General features: G+C 35.7%; 2 protein-coding genes and 1 pseudogene across 2 annotated transcripts in view; 2 read left to right on the top strand and 1 right to left on the bottom strand.

The window, feature by feature from the left end:
* HFM1 (HFM1, ATP-dependent DNA helicase homolog) overlaps nt 1-18,736 on the top strand; it is a 96,101-nt gene extending 77,365 nt beyond the window's left edge. The window contains exons 30-38 of the mRNA XM_006758176.1: nt 761-841; nt 1,072-1,187; nt 3,223-3,302; nt 4,241-4,344; nt 14,161-14,271; nt 15,805-15,895; nt 17,589-17,700; nt 17,852-18,006; nt 18,667-18,736. Coding sequence (XP_006758239.1) covers nt 761-841; nt 1,072-1,187; nt 3,223-3,302; nt 4,241-4,344; nt 14,161-14,271; nt 15,805-15,895; nt 17,589-17,700; nt 17,852-18,006; nt 18,667-18,736 — 920 coding nt within the window. The remainder of the gene's footprint in view (nt 1-760; nt 842-1,071; nt 1,188-3,222; nt 3,303-4,240; nt 4,345-14,160; nt 14,272-15,804; nt 15,896-17,588; nt 17,701-17,851; nt 18,007-18,666) is intronic.
* On the top strand, nt 6,479-7,418 carry LOC102763765 (UPF0729 protein C18orf32 homolog). The gene has a single exon (XM_006758175.2). It carries the CDS (start codon nt 6,549-6,551, stop codon nt 6,777-6,779), a length of 231 nt encoding a protein of 76 aa, XP_006758238.1. The 5' UTR covers nt 6,479-6,548; the 3' UTR covers nt 6,780-7,418.
* On the bottom strand, nt 8,378-8,862 carry LOC102764045 (annotated as a pseudogene).
* Nucleotides 18,737-20,164: the final 1,428 nt, after the last annotated feature.

Here is a 20,164-nt window from a genome sequence, read left to right as displayed (position 1 = left end):
TTTGGTTCTCTCTTCTGGGGTGCCCAGCCCCGGGATTAGATCGCAAATTCTCAGTGGCACCTCCCCCACCTTCACCACTGGCTGAGATATCTCTCTGGGACTTCAGTTCCCCTCTGTGGGTCAGGTCTCTGCCCCTCCTACCAGTCTCTATGCCGGCTCCACCTTCGGTCCTTGGGTATCAGGGTTCTCTCCTATGAGTTTTCTGTTGATTATTCAGGAAGCCTTCTCGTATTTCAGTTGTAATTTCAGCTTGTTCCTGGGCGCATAACCATGAAGCATCCTCCTACTCTGCCGCCATTTTTAATCCACTCAGCACTTATTTCTAACATCTATTAAATATGTGTGGTGTCCTATCTTCTAGTAGCTATCAGTGATGCCATCAAAATGCCACGAGGTTTGCTTCTTTCCTAGTTCTTCAGGCTTACGTACAAAGCAACAAAAAAGTGTCACCCTTATTTTTACCTCATTCAGGACAAGAAGTGCTGAGTTACTCTATTTATTTCAGGGAAATTAACAAAAGCTTATAGATGGCTCAGTGTTGCTTGTGAAAAGCTGAGTTGCCACTAATAGTAGGACAGGGACTATTATCAGAACTATCTTTTTAAAAATTGCATATTAAATGGGTTAATATTGGAGGAAATGTGAAAAATCTTAGTCTTTTTGTATTGTTTGAAAGGAAAGACTGGTTATAACTTAATCATATTAAATTCATTATAATAGATGTAGTAAAAATGGGTTTGTTTATCTTATATTAATTTAGGAATGACTACCTGCATAAAACCTGGGAACCGAGAATGTAATCATCACTGTAAAGATAAACAGACTTGTGGACATGACTGCTGTGAGTTCCATAACACAAGTTTATTTCAGGTTTTAAAAATTGAAAGGTTTTTGATAAATAGTAATTACATCCTAATTATTTATGTGTGATATTTACATTATGCATTTTGTAACAAATAGTTTTCTTTCTCTTGTGGGCAACATGAAAAAGTAAATATTAGATTAGAAATTTGGCTTTCTATGAACAATACCTGAAATTTAATCTAAAGAATCTTTAATTTCTTTTCATAGGTAAAACTGGAGTTGCACAGAAGTCAGAAATGAAAGAGTCAGCAATTTCTTCATATTTATCTGATTTAAAAAACAGAAATGCTTTTTCATCTCTTCCTCCAGTTAAACGTCTCAAGGTTATTTTTCATAGCATTTATCCCTTATTCTGTAATTAAATGTATATGAATATTCCTTTAGTATCAATTAAGTAGGTAGCCACAGTGTACGTGAGGGCCTGACTAGGAATATGACCGTTATTCATAACACTGTTTTTAAAGGAAAAGGTATTATAGTTCTTAATAATCAATCTGTAAGTACACTTCTGGGACATATTTACTGACTCTTCCCTCATTAGTTTTTTGGGTTTGTTTAGTTTTGTTTTTAGAAAGGAGGGATATGTAGCTTGGCTTGGTTCAATAATTAAGACTAGACACTCTTGCCCTTTCCTGGTTCAGTCTTTGCTGTACTGGGCTGGGAAGTGTGAGTTGATTTTGATTTATGCACCTAGATGAGTACTGAGCAAGAGCCTCCCTTCCAAATAATGAAGAAATGGGAGTTCCTACTGTTGGATAGGCTAGTCACTAGCACACTTATTCTAAGCCTAAGTCATCATAGCCAGGGCAAAATAATGGGTCAGGCCACAAAATAACCACGTCAAGAAGATGGCAGAGTGGCTATTTCTTTTCTAGAGCTTGTATAAGAATGAAGATCCTAAATCCTGAAGGTAAATCAAGGGGAATATTGGGAAACAGGGAGAGGCATGCGGTTTGAAATGACTACCATCTGAGAGAATTTTTTAGCTGCTCAAGTTTTTCCTTTCTTTCATATTTATTCCATATTAGTTTTTTTTTTCCTTTCCATAGCCACTGAGCACCAAAAATATGCCAAGCACTATAATAGGTGCTAAGATATAGTGGTGAATAAGACAATTTTAGCCCTAGTTCTCATAGAGCTTACAGTTGAGTGAAGGAGATAGCTAAGTAAATAAGTTTTTCCAGTATAGTATGATAGGTGATTCTGTGGCAGAAGTGTAGGATAACTTGCACTTAGATAGAAAGTGTATTCACTTCACACTTGATAGGTCAGGAAAAGATTCCTAATAATCATGATTGAGACCTAAAGGATACGTTGGCATAAGCCAAGTATGAAGAGGTGGGCACCAGGATGGTGGTAGAGAGGGACAGAAAAATATTCTAGACGTAGAGAATATGCAGTGTTTCAGAGTTGAGAAAGAGATAGAGATCTCTTCAGTTAGAAAATTGAAGTAATAAAATATGTCTGGACTTCAGTTATAAGTGGTAGGGGGAGTGGAGAGAGATGAAGCTGGAAAAATAAGTAGAAGCTAGATCATAAACATCTGTTTGCTATTTTAAGGATTTGGACTTTATCCTGAAAGTACTGGGTAGTCACTGAAGGACTTTAATCAATGACAGGATCAGAATTGCATTTGGTAAAGTTTATTATGTACGCAATGTAGAGAATGGATTAGTGAATGATACAAAAGGAGTGTAAGGATTCATTAGGTGGGTTTTACAATAATGCAGGCAAGATGATTGCCTAGTCTAGTATAGTGGCAAGTAGCAACACAGAGAAGTATAAAACATTTTCCATAGATAGAATCAACTAGCTTGGTACTTAAATGGTTATGAGGGGTGACAGAGGAGTAGTTAAAGATAATGACCAACTTTCTGGCTCGAGCAACTGGGAAAAAATGTAGGGCCTCATTGGGGTAGGAACTCTGAAGGAAAAGCAAGCTTGGAGGTGTAGAGACACTATAAGTTCAATTTGGGAAATAGTGAATTTAGAGGCCTGCAATATGTCTAGCTAAAGTTGTTTTACAGACAGCCAGAAAAAACTGTTTGAAAATTAGGAGAGAGCTAAGCTAAAAATATATATTTGAGAGACATTCACATGTAGTTAATCACTAAAGCTACGGGAGTAGATGAAATCTTTGAGAATGTGTAGAGTGAGAATAATGTCTAGTAAAGAACCTTGAAGAATATCTACATTTAAGAAGAGCCTAAGAAGGAAATATGATTTGAGAAACTAGCCTGAGTTTCATAATTCATTGGTTTTTGGTCTTTATGTACCAACAGGAATTTTACTATTTGGCTCATTTGTTAAAAGGTATTGATGTGAAATTGGTAGCCAAACTTTTTTTTTCATTAATAGATGCAAATGAATAAATCTCAAAGTGTGGACCTTAAGGAGTTTGGTTTTACTCCAAAAGCTTCTCTTCCTAGTGTATCAAGGTAAAATATTCATCATAAACTCTGTGTTCCTCCAAGTAGTCATTTACCCAGAGAAGGGTGGTCACTAGCTACTTTCAAATCATGGTAATAATTTGGTTACATAAGGTAATGACATCATAAGAGTTACATTATCTTTCAGACCCTAAACTTACTTAGAACTCTACTGTTAAAGAATACTTTAACATTCATTGAATAATCTCTTCCCTTGGAAACTACCCATCCTATATGTCATTCTATCAGGCTCTCTCTGCCTTCTAAATTTAACAGGTGACAAGAGTATAGTTTAAAAAGAGAATTCGTGTTTGTGTACAAAGTCTAACCTTTTCCATTTAGAGGTCCACTGTATACTAATAATACCTCAGATTTATAATAAAATACTTTATAATTAAAAATTTTTACTTTTATATATTATGTCTTTTGCCCTTAAGATAAGGTATTTTTATTCCATTGTATAGGTGAAATAACTGAAGCTCATATTCCTAGTTAATAAGTCAGCGTCCTTTACCTATGTTTTGATGTCTAGATGGCAATACTGTATGTCATTTCTCATTCGGATAAGGGAATTTTATATGCAGGGATGATATTTAATATACTTAACTCATGCAGAACAGGTGCCAACACTACTTTAAGAGATCCTATCTTTTATATCTAACAGAAATAAAAGTAGCATTAGCAACAGATTTTTAAGGCTATACATAGATAGCAGATAGCAGATAGTCTACATATTTGGGGCATATAAAGATGACTAAGTATCTCTTGATTCTATTAAAACCTGTTTTTTACCCTTTACTATCCAGGCTGCTACAGTTTATCATAGAAATGTTGAGTGAATGAACCATCCCTTTTTTTTTTCATTTATATGAATAAGTATTTTTCAGAGTCAGATTAATTTCATTATTTTCTTTAGAATTTTTACAGTTTTATTTATCTTTATAAAGGTCAGAATATTTAAACACACCTGAATTATCTATACTGGAGCAGAAGGATCAGCATGAAATCTGTGCAAATGTTCAACAAGAACCATCTGATTATCGAGATAAAGGTAAATTATCATTGGTATTGACTTGAGAGAGAATATGATTTATCATTATTTTGGATTAACAAATAATGTTATTGAAAAATCAACATCTGAAATCATTATGATTATAAATTTGGCAACATTTTTCTCTTGGGTTATTGAACCAATTTTAAATTCTTTGGATCTGTTATTTCAGATGGTCTTACTATATCTGTCTTAGAATTAAAAAAAAAATCTTCCCTATATAGTATTAACTATTTTTATTTAAAGATACTATGAGGAAAAGCTAAGGAAATAAGGGATCTTTGAGTACAGAAGGTATTAAAATGCTCAACTATTACTTTTACATCTCTTTAGAATTATTTAAAATAATGTTGTTTATAAAATTAGTCCAATTTTACAAAATGACCATGTGACCTTGGGAAAATTATTTCTTTGGGCCTTACCTTTAAAATTAAGAGATTAAATTAGGTGACCTTTAATATCTCTAAAACCTATGACTCTTACAATTTCTGTGATATATCTATATATATAAAAGCCTAAGCAGCCGACCAGTATCTATCACACACACTGACCACCAGGGAACAGACACTCAACACAGGAGCTGCCAAGCTGCAGTGACTTGGCAGCTGTGGTTCTTGGGTAACACACCCAAAATCAGAGAGGAAGGAGCCCGATTCTGGGGTGCGCCACCCAAGAACCACCCTCTTGAAACCTGGGACCCCTCAGAGGATGTCAGAGAGCCAGTTTCAGCCGATTCCCACAGGCCAGGCCAAGGGACCCCACAGGTGCACAAATTCGTGCACCCGGCCTCTAGTAAGAATATAATCTAATTTATAGGATATAGCTGGTGTGTAATCTAGGTTTGCCTTTTATCTGTGTTTGTCATTCAATTAATGAGATAATGCATATACATTTTTTTAATATTGTGATTGGTTCATCATTAGTCTGTATCCTGCCATTAAGAGCATCATATTGGGTCATATTTAATAACCAGTCTGTTAAAATGTGTGAGAAATAATCCTGGCCATAGAGTTGTTTTTTCAGTAGTTATATGTAGAAATGATAAGCATGGGGTTTTCTGAAAGTAATTTCATGTGTGTATCTATTGAACCATACCAAAAGGACTTGGTATCTATTGCCATACTTTTCTTTAAGCTGTCATGCTTCTTCTAGCCCTAATTTAAGATCTTAAGTAAGCAAGGGCTGGAGTACCCACAACTTCTTATGACACCATGATAGCCATTAGACCCAATATAAGATTAAGAAGAATCCCCTGATCTCACCTAGAGGATCAGAGCATTTTTCCAATTTTTCAAAGCCCTAATGTCATTACAACATGCTTATTAGAAGGTATAAGATTTTCAAACCTCTTATTTTTATCTCCCTTCAACCTATAGCCCTCTAACATACTCCTTGTACTGCATAGCAGAGTTTATCCTTCCCTGTACTTACTTTTACTAGTATGTTGTTTTCACAGAGTTTTTCTACTTTTATTTCTTTTCTACCCACTATTCCAAATCCCATTTATATATGATATAAAAGTCTCCTCATGATACTTTAACCTCCAATGAAAACTGTGTTGCTTAATGCTACCCCCCTTTTTTGAATTTTAAAATTTATTTTAAAAAATAAACTTTAAAAACAAGAGAGCAGAAAACATCAGTGGTTGCCTGGGAATAAGGAAAAGGGTATATGGCAATATTTGGGGTGGTGGAACTGCTTGCTTACACAACCAACAGATTGAACATTAAGGATGCTTTTACTGGGTGTAAATAACTCAATTTTTAAAAAAATATTAAAAGAATAAGAGCCAAAAATTTACCCAATGTGAAAAAATACAGAGCTTATGGTTTTCTCTTGTGGATAATAAAAAGTTATCGTGGGTGTAAAGAAAGGAACAGTAAATGAGATATCTTCAATATACAAAAGATTCTAAAATGTTTAAGAAGAATATGCTTATGCAGAGGTAATAATTTCTTTTTAGATTTATGATTTGACTTGAAATTTTTCTCTAGGGATAAAAATGCTAGAAATGCTTATTTTTAAATTTCACAAAGGGGTCACAGGTAATAAGGAAGGCATTAGAATAATGGAGGGTTCTAAAATTTGATCTACAGAGCATTTACTGCAAAAATACATACAACTTTCGAGGTCCCTCCCTCCGGAAGTGCAGACATTTCCATTTGGGCTTGGTGGTTGCGGCTCAGGAGCTCCCACCTGAGACAATGGTGTGCATTCCTTGTATCACCATTCCAGTTCTGCTCTGGATCTACAAAAAGTTCCTGGAGCCATACGTATGCCCTCTGATTTCCCCCTTTGTTAGTCGCATATGGCCTAGAAAAGCTGTGCAAGAATCCAATGACACAAGCAAAGGCAAAATAGACTATAAGGGTACAGACATAAATGGATTACCAACATCAGGATTGACAGAAATCTCTGATAAAAAGAAAGACTAAAGGCATTAACCCAGGAACCTCCTTGTTTTCAAAATGGACCTAATAATGTGAAGCACCTTCTTTGTAATTGTCTCTGACCTTTTTCTCTTAGAACTCGGGGTGGGTGGTTTAGATGTTTGCCTGATACTGATCAGGAAACACATGGTATTTATATTTAGAATGTATTTGGTTATAGTTAATGATCTCATTCCGAGTTCCTTTTTCATTAACATAGCTTTAATAGTATGAATGAATAGGAGGTTTGTGCCAGTAGACATTGTTACTAAAACAGTACCTAAACATCCTTGGGCTTCTAGCTTCTGTTCAGGCTCTTTGAATTTGAGTGGAGTGTGTTTTCACTATGAAACAGTACAGTGAGACTGTGCAGTGAAATAAATTAAAGGGAGTATTTGGAGGTGATAATGACTTGAAACATAAAGTTATAATTACTGCCCAACACAATGGAGCCCCTTATCTGCTAGAGTAGAAATTACAGGTTATTGCTCCAAAGAAAATAGCAAAGACAAGAAATTGAGGAAATTTCTTTGGGAAAAATGGAACAGTTTTTACATAAATGTCTAACGTATATTATAAAATTCTAATCTTTGTTGCATTCCTTATATTCCTACAGAATGTATTAAATGTTCAGTTTAGCTTGTGGTTGGGGTTTGGCTTTTCTTTTTCTTTTTTTTAAGTTTAAATATTTCTTAAAAGGGACATTTTTCACTATATCAGAAAGCAGAATTATAATAGCGTGCTGGCATCTGGACAATTCTGAGACAACAATGTATTATTTTTTAAAGTATATTGTATTAGTTATTATTGTTGCATAACAAGACACTCTAAAACTTAGTGGTTTTCAACAACAGTGACATGGCTGGACAGTTCTTTGCTGGTCTGGGCTTCTATATGGTCTTTCACTCCTGGGCTGCTTCACTTGAGGGACTTATAAATGTTCAGAGGTGATGAACCATATCTTTATATTATATTTACTTATTCCCTCTGAGGCAGGGAATGGTTGGAAGAGACTTCTGCCTTTGAGTCCCCAATGAAGTCCTGGGTCCTAACCAAGGCTCTGTCAAACTGTGTGAGCAAGTCAGTGACTCACCCTGGTCTTCATTTGATAGTGTTCTGCCCCAACCCACATGAGGGATAAGATAAATTCCCTTTAGCAACTAAATTCAGTTGATTAGTTTGTTGTTTAAAGTATAAAAACTATATTACAAAAATAGCAGATGTTCACAGTAAAACAGTGCAATGGAAAGTTAAAAAAAAATACAACCTTTAATAAAAAAAACTTTTAAGTTCAAAATGCAGTATTTAGACAAATATTCAAATTTTCTTGAAATACAAAAATGTAAATGTAACATACTACATACAATGTAACAAAATGTAACAAACTACATTGAGCTAAAACTGAATGTAGTTGCTTTTACATAACTAGTATTTAGAAGCTCTTTGAATTCTATCCCTAAATGAAAGGTAAGCAGAATTGTCTTTGGCTGTATAGACAGCTCTCTCTTCGTGCCCTCTAACTACATTGTGGGCTTGACAACTTTCCTTCTGGACATTTATGGTGTAGGTGCATCTGGCCCTGCATCCCAGGAAGGAGCACAGTGTCTTCGAAGCCTCTGAAAGGTGAGGAGACTGAAGGCTGGGCTAATCCAGGATCCTCCTCACTAGGTGGACTTGAAAAGAATTTTGTTTGGGGTGTAGGATTCTGCTTCATCATCACTTTCATCAACATTGTTATGCCCCTCCTCCTCTTCTTCTCTCTTCTACTTAAGTATTTTTAGATATATACTGGCTGGTATCTTCTTTGGTAATATGTCTGCAAGAAACTGGAAAGTTTCTGATTCTTCTGAAGTATTTAATAAATCATTGTGCTTTCTATTCTTTTCCACTGCCATGTCTGTAGGAATAGGTGGCTAGATATTGAACAAAGAGTTCCATAGCGTTAGCCATGAGCATGAGTGCTTCCTGTTTGATTCTGGACACCTCGGGCGAGCTCTTCATGATGACCCAGATGCAGGACAGGGGCAGCGACAGGAGGCACTTCTCCTGTCACTTGTCTCTGCCCATGACCACATCCGCCATCTTTCTGCCCCTCTCTTGCAGTGACTAGCCCCTCTTTTGAAAGAAGGATCAGGCCAGGCTACTAGAGGCCCGGTGCATGAAATTCATGCATGGGGAGGGGGAGGTGTCCCTCAGCCCAGCCTGCACCCTTTCCAATCTGGGACATCCCTCTCACAATCCAGGACTGCTGACTCCCAACTACTCACCTGCCTGCCTGCCTGATTGCCTCTAACTGCTTCTGCCTGCCAGCCTGATCACCCCTAACCACTCCCCTGCCAGTATGATTGATGCCTAACTGCTCCCCTGCCGGCTTGATTGTCCCTAACTGCCCTCTCCTGCAGGGCTGGTTGCCCCCAACTGCCCTCCCCTGTAGGCCTGGTCCCCACAACTGCCCTGCCCTGCCGGCCATCTTGTGTGTTGGAGTGATGGTCAATTTGCATATTGCCCTTTTATTAGATAGGATTCTAACTCTGCCATTTAGTAGTTGTGTAATCTTTCATACTATACTTATACATTTTTCTTGATACCTTCATCTGGTTATATTTTAGCATTAAATGAGATAATGTATGTAAAACTCTTACCATAGTATTTAGTACTACTATTACTAATAATAGTGTAAATTATTCTTTTCACACATTAGCCTTTGGTGACAAAACATACTGTAAATCTATTCCAATATTGCTCTTAGGAATGTTTTTAGAAAAACATAGCAAGTTTTATTATCTGTATTCCAATTTCCAAAAGGGAAGAAGAAAAATGCCAGAAATTTTATGAGAAAGCATGTTGGATTATAAAATTTTAATTTCTCATTTTACCGTGAAAGAAGCTAAGAACTTTGAGAGTTTAAATGACTTGTCCAAAATCACATCTAAGTAATGGCAGAACTAGAAATAGGATCCATATCTTTTGATTCCCAGTCCAGTGCCATTTCTGTAAATTGAAATTGACTTTTATTTATCAGTGAGAATTAAAAATTGAGCCAATAATAAATGAAGTCTTTCAACTTTCCACCCCACAACTCTATATTTCTTTGTCTCTGCACCCATCATTAACTTTCTATTTGTCTTAAAAAAGAATGATCTTGCCGAATCCGGTTTGGCTCAGTGGATAGAGCATCGGCCTGCGGACTGAAAGGTCCCAGGGTCGATTCCGGTCAAGGGCATGTACCTGGGTTGCGGGCACATCCCCAGTAGGAGATGTGCAGGAGGCAGCTGATCGATTTATCTCTCTCATCGATGTTTCTAACTCTCTATCTCTCTCCTTTCCTCTCTGTAAAAAATCAATAAGATATATTTTTTTTAAAAAAGAATGATCTTTTCTTCTATTCAAGGTTTATCTTTCCACTGGCAGTCTTAATCTTTCCAATCCTGTCTTACTTGGGACTTAAAGACCATTTATCCCTCTCCTTTACCCCACATTTTTACAAGCTCTCTTCCCTATTATCTCTTTCTTTTTAGCATATAAATATGCTCAAATCTCTTTTCTCTTCAGCTCCATGTCCCCAACTAACTAGTTATGGCCTTTTTGACTTCTAGAAATTCTATTCAAAAAAAGGAAACCAATTATTACATGTAAGCTAAGTCCAGTCAGGTTATCTGACTTTAATCTTGCTAGATCCAGGCATTCAAATGATCCCATCATGCCTCTGGTTTTCACTCATTTATCTAGATATCCTAGTTATTAATGGGCTTTATTTTTTAAATGGGATTTCTCACATGGTAATATGCCCCCAACTCACATTTTCCCAGTTTAACACCTTCAGTGGAAAAATGCAGTGTTCCCTATTAGCTTTGGCAGACCAGAGTTCATCCAAACTGGCCTCATTTGAGTGTTGTTTTCATTCTTTAAGCTCTGTCAAATGCAGGGGTGGGGAACCTTTTTTCTGCCAAAGGCCACTTGGATATTTTTAACATCATTCGAGGGCCATACAAAATTATCAACTTACAAATTAGCCTACTATATTTGGTCAAATGTTTAATTAACTCACACCTAATCCCTTGGCAGGGCCAGACCAAATTTCTCAGGCCTTATATGGCCCTCAGGCTGGACGTTCCCCACCCCTGCTTTAAACATTCCCTGTACCCTGAAGACTGGGTCATGTGTTCCACCCACTGTGGTGCTGGGGAAGCCATAGTGCAATGAATGACATCCTCACCAGCATCACATGGAATGTTGGAGGCAGTTTCCTCAAAGGACAAGAAAGATACTCCTACTAAAAGAAAGAAAAGCATGCCAGGCAGATTAAAAACAGAATCAATAGTCTTTATACTCTTTTTCTCTTTCCCCTTGAAACAAAAATTCTTGAAAAAGCAATTTATACTCACTGTGCTCACTTCTTTACCTCCTTATCACTCTTCATTCACTAAAATTTGAGTTCTCCATCACTCCTTTGAAACTGCTTTTTCTCAGACAATTTAGTGACCTCCTACAACATGCTGAATTCAATGAACTCCTTTCAACTTTCATTTTCTTTGAGCTTTGTAGTATTTGACGCTCTGTCTTGTCCTTCCGTTTGGAAATCTCTCCTTTGGTTTCGATTAAACCACTCAAAATTGGGTCTCCTGCTACTTCTTCAACTGCTTGGGCTTTTTTTTGTTGTTGTTGTTGCAAAAGGATCCTTTTTGTTTGTTTGTTTCTTCTCACTTCATAAACCTTTCTTAGGCAATGTCACCTAAGCCCATGTCTTCAATTACTACCTATATTTGGATGATTTCTAAATCTATACTCCCATCTAGATCTTTCGGTCTAGCCCCTGACCCATTTATGCATCACCTTTCTAGACATATCACCTAAAAGTTACCATGTCAGCATCTGAACTCTTTCTTTCTGCTTTCTCTATACCTCACTCTGCTCCTTTTCATTTTTCCTTAGCTGAGTGAAAGAACTCTCTTATTTTCCAAGCTGCTAAAAGGCAGAAAAGAGTCGGCCTAAATATCTTACCTCACATGTAATCAATCACCAAGTCTATGTATTTTACCACCTAAACATCTCTATATCTATTTTTTCCTCTCTGTTTCTTCTGCTGATACTCTAGTTTAAATATTCATTGTCTTTCACTTATTGCAGTGGCTTTCTTAACTTTTTTTCTTTGCTTCCAATCTCATCCTCTAATTCATACTATTCCAAGTGATCTAATAGGCATATCTGATCATGTAAGCTTCTTGCTAAAATATTTTTAATATTCATTGCCTATAAGAAAAATAAAGTAAGTTTCTTAACATGTCAAACAAGCTTCAACACAATCTCACACTTAACTGCCTATGCAATCTCAGTGGGCCCTGCCTTCTTCTACTTTGTGTTCCATAAAATCTGAAAACATACAGTTTTCCAAGCATTCTCTTGTCTCTCATACTGATATGCTTTTCACATGCTGTTCTCCCTTCATGGAATATTTTGACTTTCCTTCTTGCCTTGCTCCATAGTCACAAAATTCTATCAAGTTCAAATTCAAATGTTACCATCTTACCATGTTACTATCTGAAAGGTGGTTACTCTGGCTGCCGTTGTAAGTTTAGGTCCTATTCCCTATGCACTCTGTACCTAGTTCTATTTTTAGGACATAATATGTTGAAAATGTGTACCAATGTACAAAATAATGTGAACTGTAATTGTAGGTGAAGTTTAAGGACAAAGTAGAATAATGTGAACTGTAGTTGTAGGTGCAGTTGAAGGACAAAAGAGGATTTGGAAAGGTGAAGAAGATAGAGGGTTGGAGCAAGCTTATACTGGCTTGTGAGAGAGTATTATTAAAATTTTGGGAATCTTTCAACTATTATTAAAAGTTTAATTATATATAAACTTTCAATTAAATAAAATATTAAAAACAAAGGCTATAAATACTCAAAACTAATCAGATCCTATTTATTCTACTATGTTTTATTATCTGTGTTCTTGAGATTCTTTACATCTATATTTGTATCTATATAGTGAAAATATACAATAGGGTGCTATTAGCCTTTCTTTTCAACTTTGCATTCAGTGCTGTTATGTTGATACCTTAAAATCAACCATAGTGGAAGTATTTATACCATGGAAATCAGCAAACACACAAATCAAGACTTGGTTTATTGTTTTGTTTGTTGTTTAGACTTAAAAAGGTGATGTAGAAAATGTTAATAATACAAATTAAATTTAGAAGTGTATTGTGTCTGTAGCCATTACATTGTGAATAGCACAAAAAACCCGAGGGAGTATTCATCTAGTATTTGAAAAATATAATCCAATTCAGCAAAGAAGTTGCTTGAGTCAGTGGATGAATGGGTAAAGTCCCAACATATGTCTTTGTTATTTAACTTTTATCCTATTTGTTAACGTCAACAAAAATATCAAACAATATTCATGTGAGAATTACATTCACTTGTCAATTGCAACCATAGATATAAAAGTTTGGCAAAATTCAATGAAAACATTCAGTGAGAATCAATTAGATATATGGAACTTATAATAAAGCATGCTGTATATTTTATTATTTGCAAATTGTGTGCTGCATATCCTTTGATTATAATAAATATATATAATACATAAAACAAACAATATGTATGTATATTCATACTTTTTGGAGAAGCAGTCATTAAACAATTATTAGCACACTGGCATGGAAAACTGCACAAGAGAAGTCGTTTAGTCCCCATAACAATCTTGTAAATATTATTATCATTCCACAGAGGAGAAAACTAGGCTCAGCAGGTTTAAGTTTCTTGTCTAAGATCATACAACTAGTAAATGAGGAAGGTGGAATTTTCACCCAGGTAGTCTGGCTCTAAGCCCAGTCTTCAAACAATGTATAACACTAAAGTTTTTTTAGCAGGAGAAAAATTAAGATATATTTTGGATAAATATATTTCATAAAAATACTCAAAATTAACTTGTAGGGAGAAGAGCTGAAGGGAGGGAGACCATTTTCCAATAATAACTCTAGCTTGGAGTGGGGTTATTCTCATATAGGAATTAAGATGGAAGTTTTATTCAATCTACAAGAATCCATTAAAAATTAAAGTTAGCTCAACTACCAGTGTGTGTAATTGAGTGAATAGAATTGGTTAAACACAGTATTCAATAATGCTTGACCCAATGCTTTTGAAAACAACTATTCAAGACCTCTGTTTTATACTTAAAAAATATGTTTGATAGGTCAGTAGATAATATGTTTATGGTTTAAAAAGTACCAATACTCTTTTATCCATACACATGGCAGATTTTTCTAGCTGGATCTATTCTACAACTTTAAATGAGAAAGCCCCTCAAGCAGTGCTGTTTAACAGAAATCTTAATGCATCTGGAAACCAGAATTTGATAGATGTGGATAAAAACAACTCTTCATTTTCAGAAGTTTTGAATGTGAACTTTGAATTGGAAAATGAAGTTTGGGATGATTTTGATGATGAAAACTTAATGGAAGTTACTAGCTTTTCAGCTGATAAGAACACAAAAACATCAGGTAAAATTGTATGTTAGCATGAAATAATTTCTTGAGATATTCTTTGAATGTTTTTCAGTTCAGCCTCTGGGACTAATTTTTTTTGTCTTTTTTTATTTGTTTGCTTAATTAGCTTTGGTTTGTTAAGATTATAATTTTTTAGCAGAACTGAAAATTTGACCCTTCCACAGATAGCATTTCCTCCTCCTGAGGACAAGGGTCAAGGTCATTCCATTAGGATACAAATAAGCTTTTTCTATTCTGTTGTTCCCCTATCTAGTTAAAGACCCTATTCTAATTCAGATTGCTTGTTCAATTTTTTCTCATAAAACAAACTACCCAGCTCTCCATTCTAAGATCACACATGGTCTGCTAATATTTGGGACAAAAATATTTCCTTTCTAAAAGTATTCATCTGCTTGCAGGCCAAGAAAATAAAAGATAACTTTTATTTGTAGGAGAACTATTAACTTTATCAGGTTTAAATAAATAGGAAAGGATTTGTTTCTTTGCATTAAATATTGTATTTAAGTCATATTCAATCCAAAAATAATGGGATTTAGTTATTTGAGTTACTGGCAGACTTACTCCTGTTCACTAAAACAGTGAAATGGAAATCTTGGTAAGTTATGACATGACAGTGAGATGATGACAGTCTCTCCCATGATGGCTGCAAGAAGGGAAATCATTTCCTCAGAATTATAGTTGACTCTTAATGTATCCACCCCAGTCCTATTTTTAAAAAGGCTTTCTTAAGGAAGCAAATAGAAGTTGAAATATTGTTTCAGGGTTCTAAGAATTACCTAAAGAGCTAATACTCCTTTCAGAAGGAATAGGATTTGACCACCTTCACAACGTAGACCAGAAAAATCTCCAGCATGCGATCAGTAGGCACAATTTCCTATATTACAAGACAACTACTGGTCCCTACCTCAAAATTAAAAGCACTGTCTACTGCAAGTTAAGAAGCAATTTATACTGATCATTCGAGGTAGCCTAATCCTATGAGGCATAGCTTTGACACTGGGAAAATCAATTACAATATATGTTTCCCTGTGTATAGAAACATTTTAATTAACTTAATTATGTGTAGACCATTGAAAATATTGAATGAACTTTAATTGATCATTTACATGAATTAAAAATCTATAATAATAAAAGCATAATATGCTAATTAGACCAGACAGCCGAACGACCTTCCGAACGTCCTTCTGGACGAAGCCAGGGCTGTGAGGGCTGAGAGGCAAGCCGCCATGGCTGTGAGGGCCAAGCCCCTTGTATGAATTTTGTGCATCGGGCCTCTAGTAAGTAATAGTGACTTAGAGACCTTTTAATATAGTGACTAATAAGCTACCCTGCATATTTCATGGTTTTACTCTCTTATTTTTGTTCCCTTATTTAGCTATGCAAATGAAATTTTATTGAGAAGAATTATGCATTCCTTCCGAAGCCAAGTTATATCTGTTGCATAAAGTGAGCCCTTTTAGATCTTGTGAAAAGCTCCATTAAGCTGTTTCCTGGCATTTTATTTTAAAATGTTATCTCTTTATATAGGATTTGGAAACACTTTGAGTTCAGCTACCAGAGAACGTGAACTATGCCTCCAAGAGTCAGAGAGCAAATTCCAAAGAGAAATGTCAAACAGGCAAGTTTTAGAACTTGGGTTTGGAATACAAGTTTGTACAACTTTTTACAATTTAATATTCTCCTGACATGTAATTGGAGATGGGCATCAAGTCTTAAGATGTCAGAGAAGCTGTAAAGTATTAACCAGATAAATCCTCTTAATCTCAGAGCTGTGTTTTTCAAAGTGCTGTTGTCAGACCACTTGCATCAGAATCACCTAGGGCAGTGGTTCTCAACCTGTGGGTCGCGACCCCTTTGGCGGTCGAATGACCCTTTCACAGGGGTCGCCTAAGACCATCCTGCATATCAGATATTTACATTATGATTCATAACAATAGCAACATTACAGTTATGAAGTAGCAACAAAAATAATTTTATGGTTGGGTCACAACATGAGGAACTGTATTTATTGGGCCAGAAGGTTGAGAACCACTGACCTAGGGGGTGATGTTTAAAATGCACACTCCTGGGCCCCACATTAAACTTACTGAATCGTGGTCTCTGGGGCTAGAGCCCAGGAATCTTCATTTTTCACAAGACTTGAAAGCTGAATAGGAGTTCAATAAGGCATTGCAAGTAGAAGAAGCATGTGCAAGGGATAAGGTTTTAAAAGGCATCCTTATGCTCAAGAATCAATTAAGTGTGGTCTGACCACAGCATTAAGACTGAGATTGCTGAGGTCTGATTGTGAAGAACCTTAAATGCCATATTAGGCACCATATTAGGAGTCTGTAGGCATCTGGTAGGTTATAGACTCAACCTGACTTCAGGACTTGGTGAGTCAAAGCCAACTGTAGAGTATCCCATCTAAAGAGAGAAACCACTACTCAGCTCCAGCGAGTTGTTGCTATGCAGGAAATGAGTGTCTAGTATTGTCAGATATTCTAGTTTAAAAAAATAAAATGCTAGGCATCTAAAATGTTATGTGATATCTCCTGACTTGTAATTTTGACAACTAATTTTTAAAAATGTGATAACCTCTAGTGCCCTCCTCCAAAAGTAATAATTATAATGTCTGTAGTTTGGATGTAGCCTAGAGGCCTCTAGTTTTTTACCTCCTTGTAGGCAGTAAGGTATCACCTAAGATTGTTAAGCACAGGATAAACAGTTTGATCACAAAAAAAATCATCCTAGGAATTTGTAGAATGATATGTATTTACTTATTGTCTGTTCCTCTACTAAATTGTAACTCCCTGAGGATTTCCTTACCACTTTATTCTCAGATCCTAGTACAATATCTGAGATATGGAAGCAAATAACAGGTGTTTTTTAATGAAAGAATTGCATACAGAAGAATACAGGTGAATTCTAGTATAAAGTTATACATAGGAAGATAACTAAAAATGTCTGTCCACACAGAGACCAGAATAAGGAAAGGAGGTTAAAAGGGAGACCTAGAAAAGATTTACATACTGCTAGATGAAAAGACAATTAAGCATGAGACCCAATTTTTTAAAGAAAATAGTTGAGTGATTGTTTCTGTCGCTCTTTAAAATAGTATTCTTATCTAATTTGGAATATATAAGTTGTTTTGTCCAAAGGAAAGGAGATACACCAAGTCTCCATGAGTCTAAGAAACAGGGCATCAATCTTTATGGTGACAAATATGGTAAACTTTAATCATATTCTCCAAAGAATTACCAATCTCTAAGTTGGAATGGTTTGTTTATCTTATTTGACATATTTTACAAATAATTAACTTTGATTTTTAGTTTTGTTTCATCGCAAGAGGAGCCAGATATTTATTTATTAAATTCTGCTCCATCCAAGTTTGGCGCATCCTCCATGACAACATTTCCTCAACAAGATGAAAATACAAATATTGTAAGAAGCACTTTTTGTTTTTGTTTTATTTATTTTATTTTTATTTGGGGCAAATACTTTTTTTAAAGTGTTACATTGGTTTTTTTTAAAAATTCTATTTGAATAGTTAAACTTTCAATGATGGCTGTTTTATTTAAAACTCAAAATATAGGTCCATTTACAAAAAGGAAAACAACAAAGTCTGTCACCAGTGATTGAAAGGCTATACTTTCCTTACTCTGAAAAAAGATCAAATTCTTCAAGTTTTGTCAAGAAAGTGGATTTCTTTGTTAGAAACAGTGAATGTAAAAACAAAATTGATTTAAGGTAAGAGCCCTTTAAAGACATATCAAGAAATACCAATAACAATTTTTTACAGAGAAATTCAGCATTCTTTTTCCTTGATTATTTTATTTCTTTAAAGACATTGAAATTTTAGATCCCTGGTGAGCTAACTCCTCATGGGGATATAAAGTACAGCATAGGAAATATAGTCAATAATAGTGTAGTAACTAACATAAACAAACAAACAAATAAATAAGAAATCCAAATGAGATCAGCTAATATTTCAAAAGTTCAAGCTATATTTTAGCCAACCAGTTCTTTCATAATTCTACATGTTCAATAGGGGAAAAAGCTACATTAAGTCTAATAAATGACCCACTGCTGCTCATTTTTATGAGTAACTCTGTAGCAGTTTCCCCCACCTTTTGAATAGTCACATTCATAGATGTATTGATTAAATGACATTATTTTCTAATATGTTTAAAGATATATCTAAGGAACTTATCTGACAGTTTATGAAGTTGAATTTTCCACCACAAGACTTCCCACAAGGTTATGCATATTGAAGTTCACTTGACATATTAAGCTTTCAGCAATCTTCAAGTTTATCCATTTTGTATTTATTACATTATTTATTGTGTATTTTAAAATAAATTGTGTTACAATAATAGTTACATTTACATTTGCTTTTTTTCCCCCCAGTAGGTATCATCCTGATGATAAAGATGATGAAATGAAGTCTTTTCTGGGAATATTTGATGGTATTTTCTAAAAACAAAAATAAGACAGTGCTCTTTATATTAATAAGACAAATTACAAAGATACCTAATTAGAAAGCATGCTTTTTTATTTTTAAAAGTAGATAATAATTGTTCAGATTTATTTCTCTTGGATTTGATTAGTTTTGTTGAAATTTTCACAACAAAATATTTGGACTTATTTATTTTTCTATTATATTGTAACTTTAGGAAAAGTACTTTTACAGTGGCTCTGTTTCAGTAAACTGATATTAAATTTTACTTAGAAATAATTATGTTATTAATTAGATATTTTGAATTATGACAAGAACCAGTTTAAAATTTTAGTTTTATATTTTTTTTAAGAAGAAAGGTATTCTGTTAAAGCAAAATGCTAATTAGTGAATGTTCTGAATTATTCACCAAAGTTGTTTTGTCTTACTAAAGATTTTTAAGAATCCAGTAGCTATCGGAATCTGTTATTTAACTTCAAGCAATAAATGAAACATTAGTCAAATTAGATTATTGTCTTCTTTTAGTTTGTTTTTCAGTTAGTGAACTCATAAAACTTTATGTTGGTTTTTAGTATAACAAAAGGTATTTCCCATTATTTTCAATGAATTATAACTCAATTTTATGTATTGACTAGAGGCCCGGTGCACGAATTCATGCATGGATGGGGTCCAGCCAGCCCATCCCAATGGGAGCCGATCAGGGCTGGGCCAGGGGGAGGGGGGCGCAGGAGGTCGTCCGGGGGGGCACCATGGGAGGTTGGGAGGTTGGCCAGCCAGCCCTGCCCCTGATGGGGGGGGCAATCAGGGGCAGGGCCAGCCAGAGGGAGGGGCCGTGGGAGGTTGGGGGTGCCAATTGGAGCCCCAATTGAGCCAGTTGGCTGCTGCAGTGCATGTCATAGTGACCAGTCATTCTGGTTGTTCCATTGTTCCAGTTGCTTCCCTTTTATAGATGATAGATAGATAGATAGATAGATAGAGAGATAGATAGATAGATAGTATATAGGCACACTACACAATAGTTATTATCTAATTTATTTATAGATACAACTAGAAGCCTGGTGCACAAAATTCATGCACGGTGGGGGGAGGTCCCCTCAGCCCAGCCTGCAACCTCTCCAATCAGGACCCCTCTGGGGATGTCTGACTGCCAATTTAGGCCTAATCGGGGATTGGTCCTAAACCGGCAGTCAGACATTTCTCTCACAATCTAGGACCGCTTGCTCCTAACTGCTTACCTGCCTGCCTGCCTGCCTGATCACCTCTAACCGCCTCTGCCTGCTGACCTGATCACTGTGGATTTTTGCAGTGTGGCAGAGCCTCAGGGAGTCATCAAGATGGAGCTAGTGAAGTTTACCAGGCTAATGTAGATTCAGATCAGGCTGTGTGTAGGGAGGGCTTAACACGGGCAATGGCAGATATTCCTCCAGCCCTTACCCTGAAGCCACACCA

This window comes from Myotis davidii, unplaced genomic scaffold, assembly GCF_000327345.1.
Source record: "Myotis davidii unplaced genomic scaffold, ASM32734v1 scaffold674, whole genome shotgun sequence".
Classification (NCBI taxonomy): domain Eukaryota; kingdom Metazoa; phylum Chordata; class Mammalia; order Chiroptera; family Vespertilionidae; genus Myotis; species Myotis davidii.
This window is presented reverse-complemented; position numbering and strand designations above follow the sequence as displayed.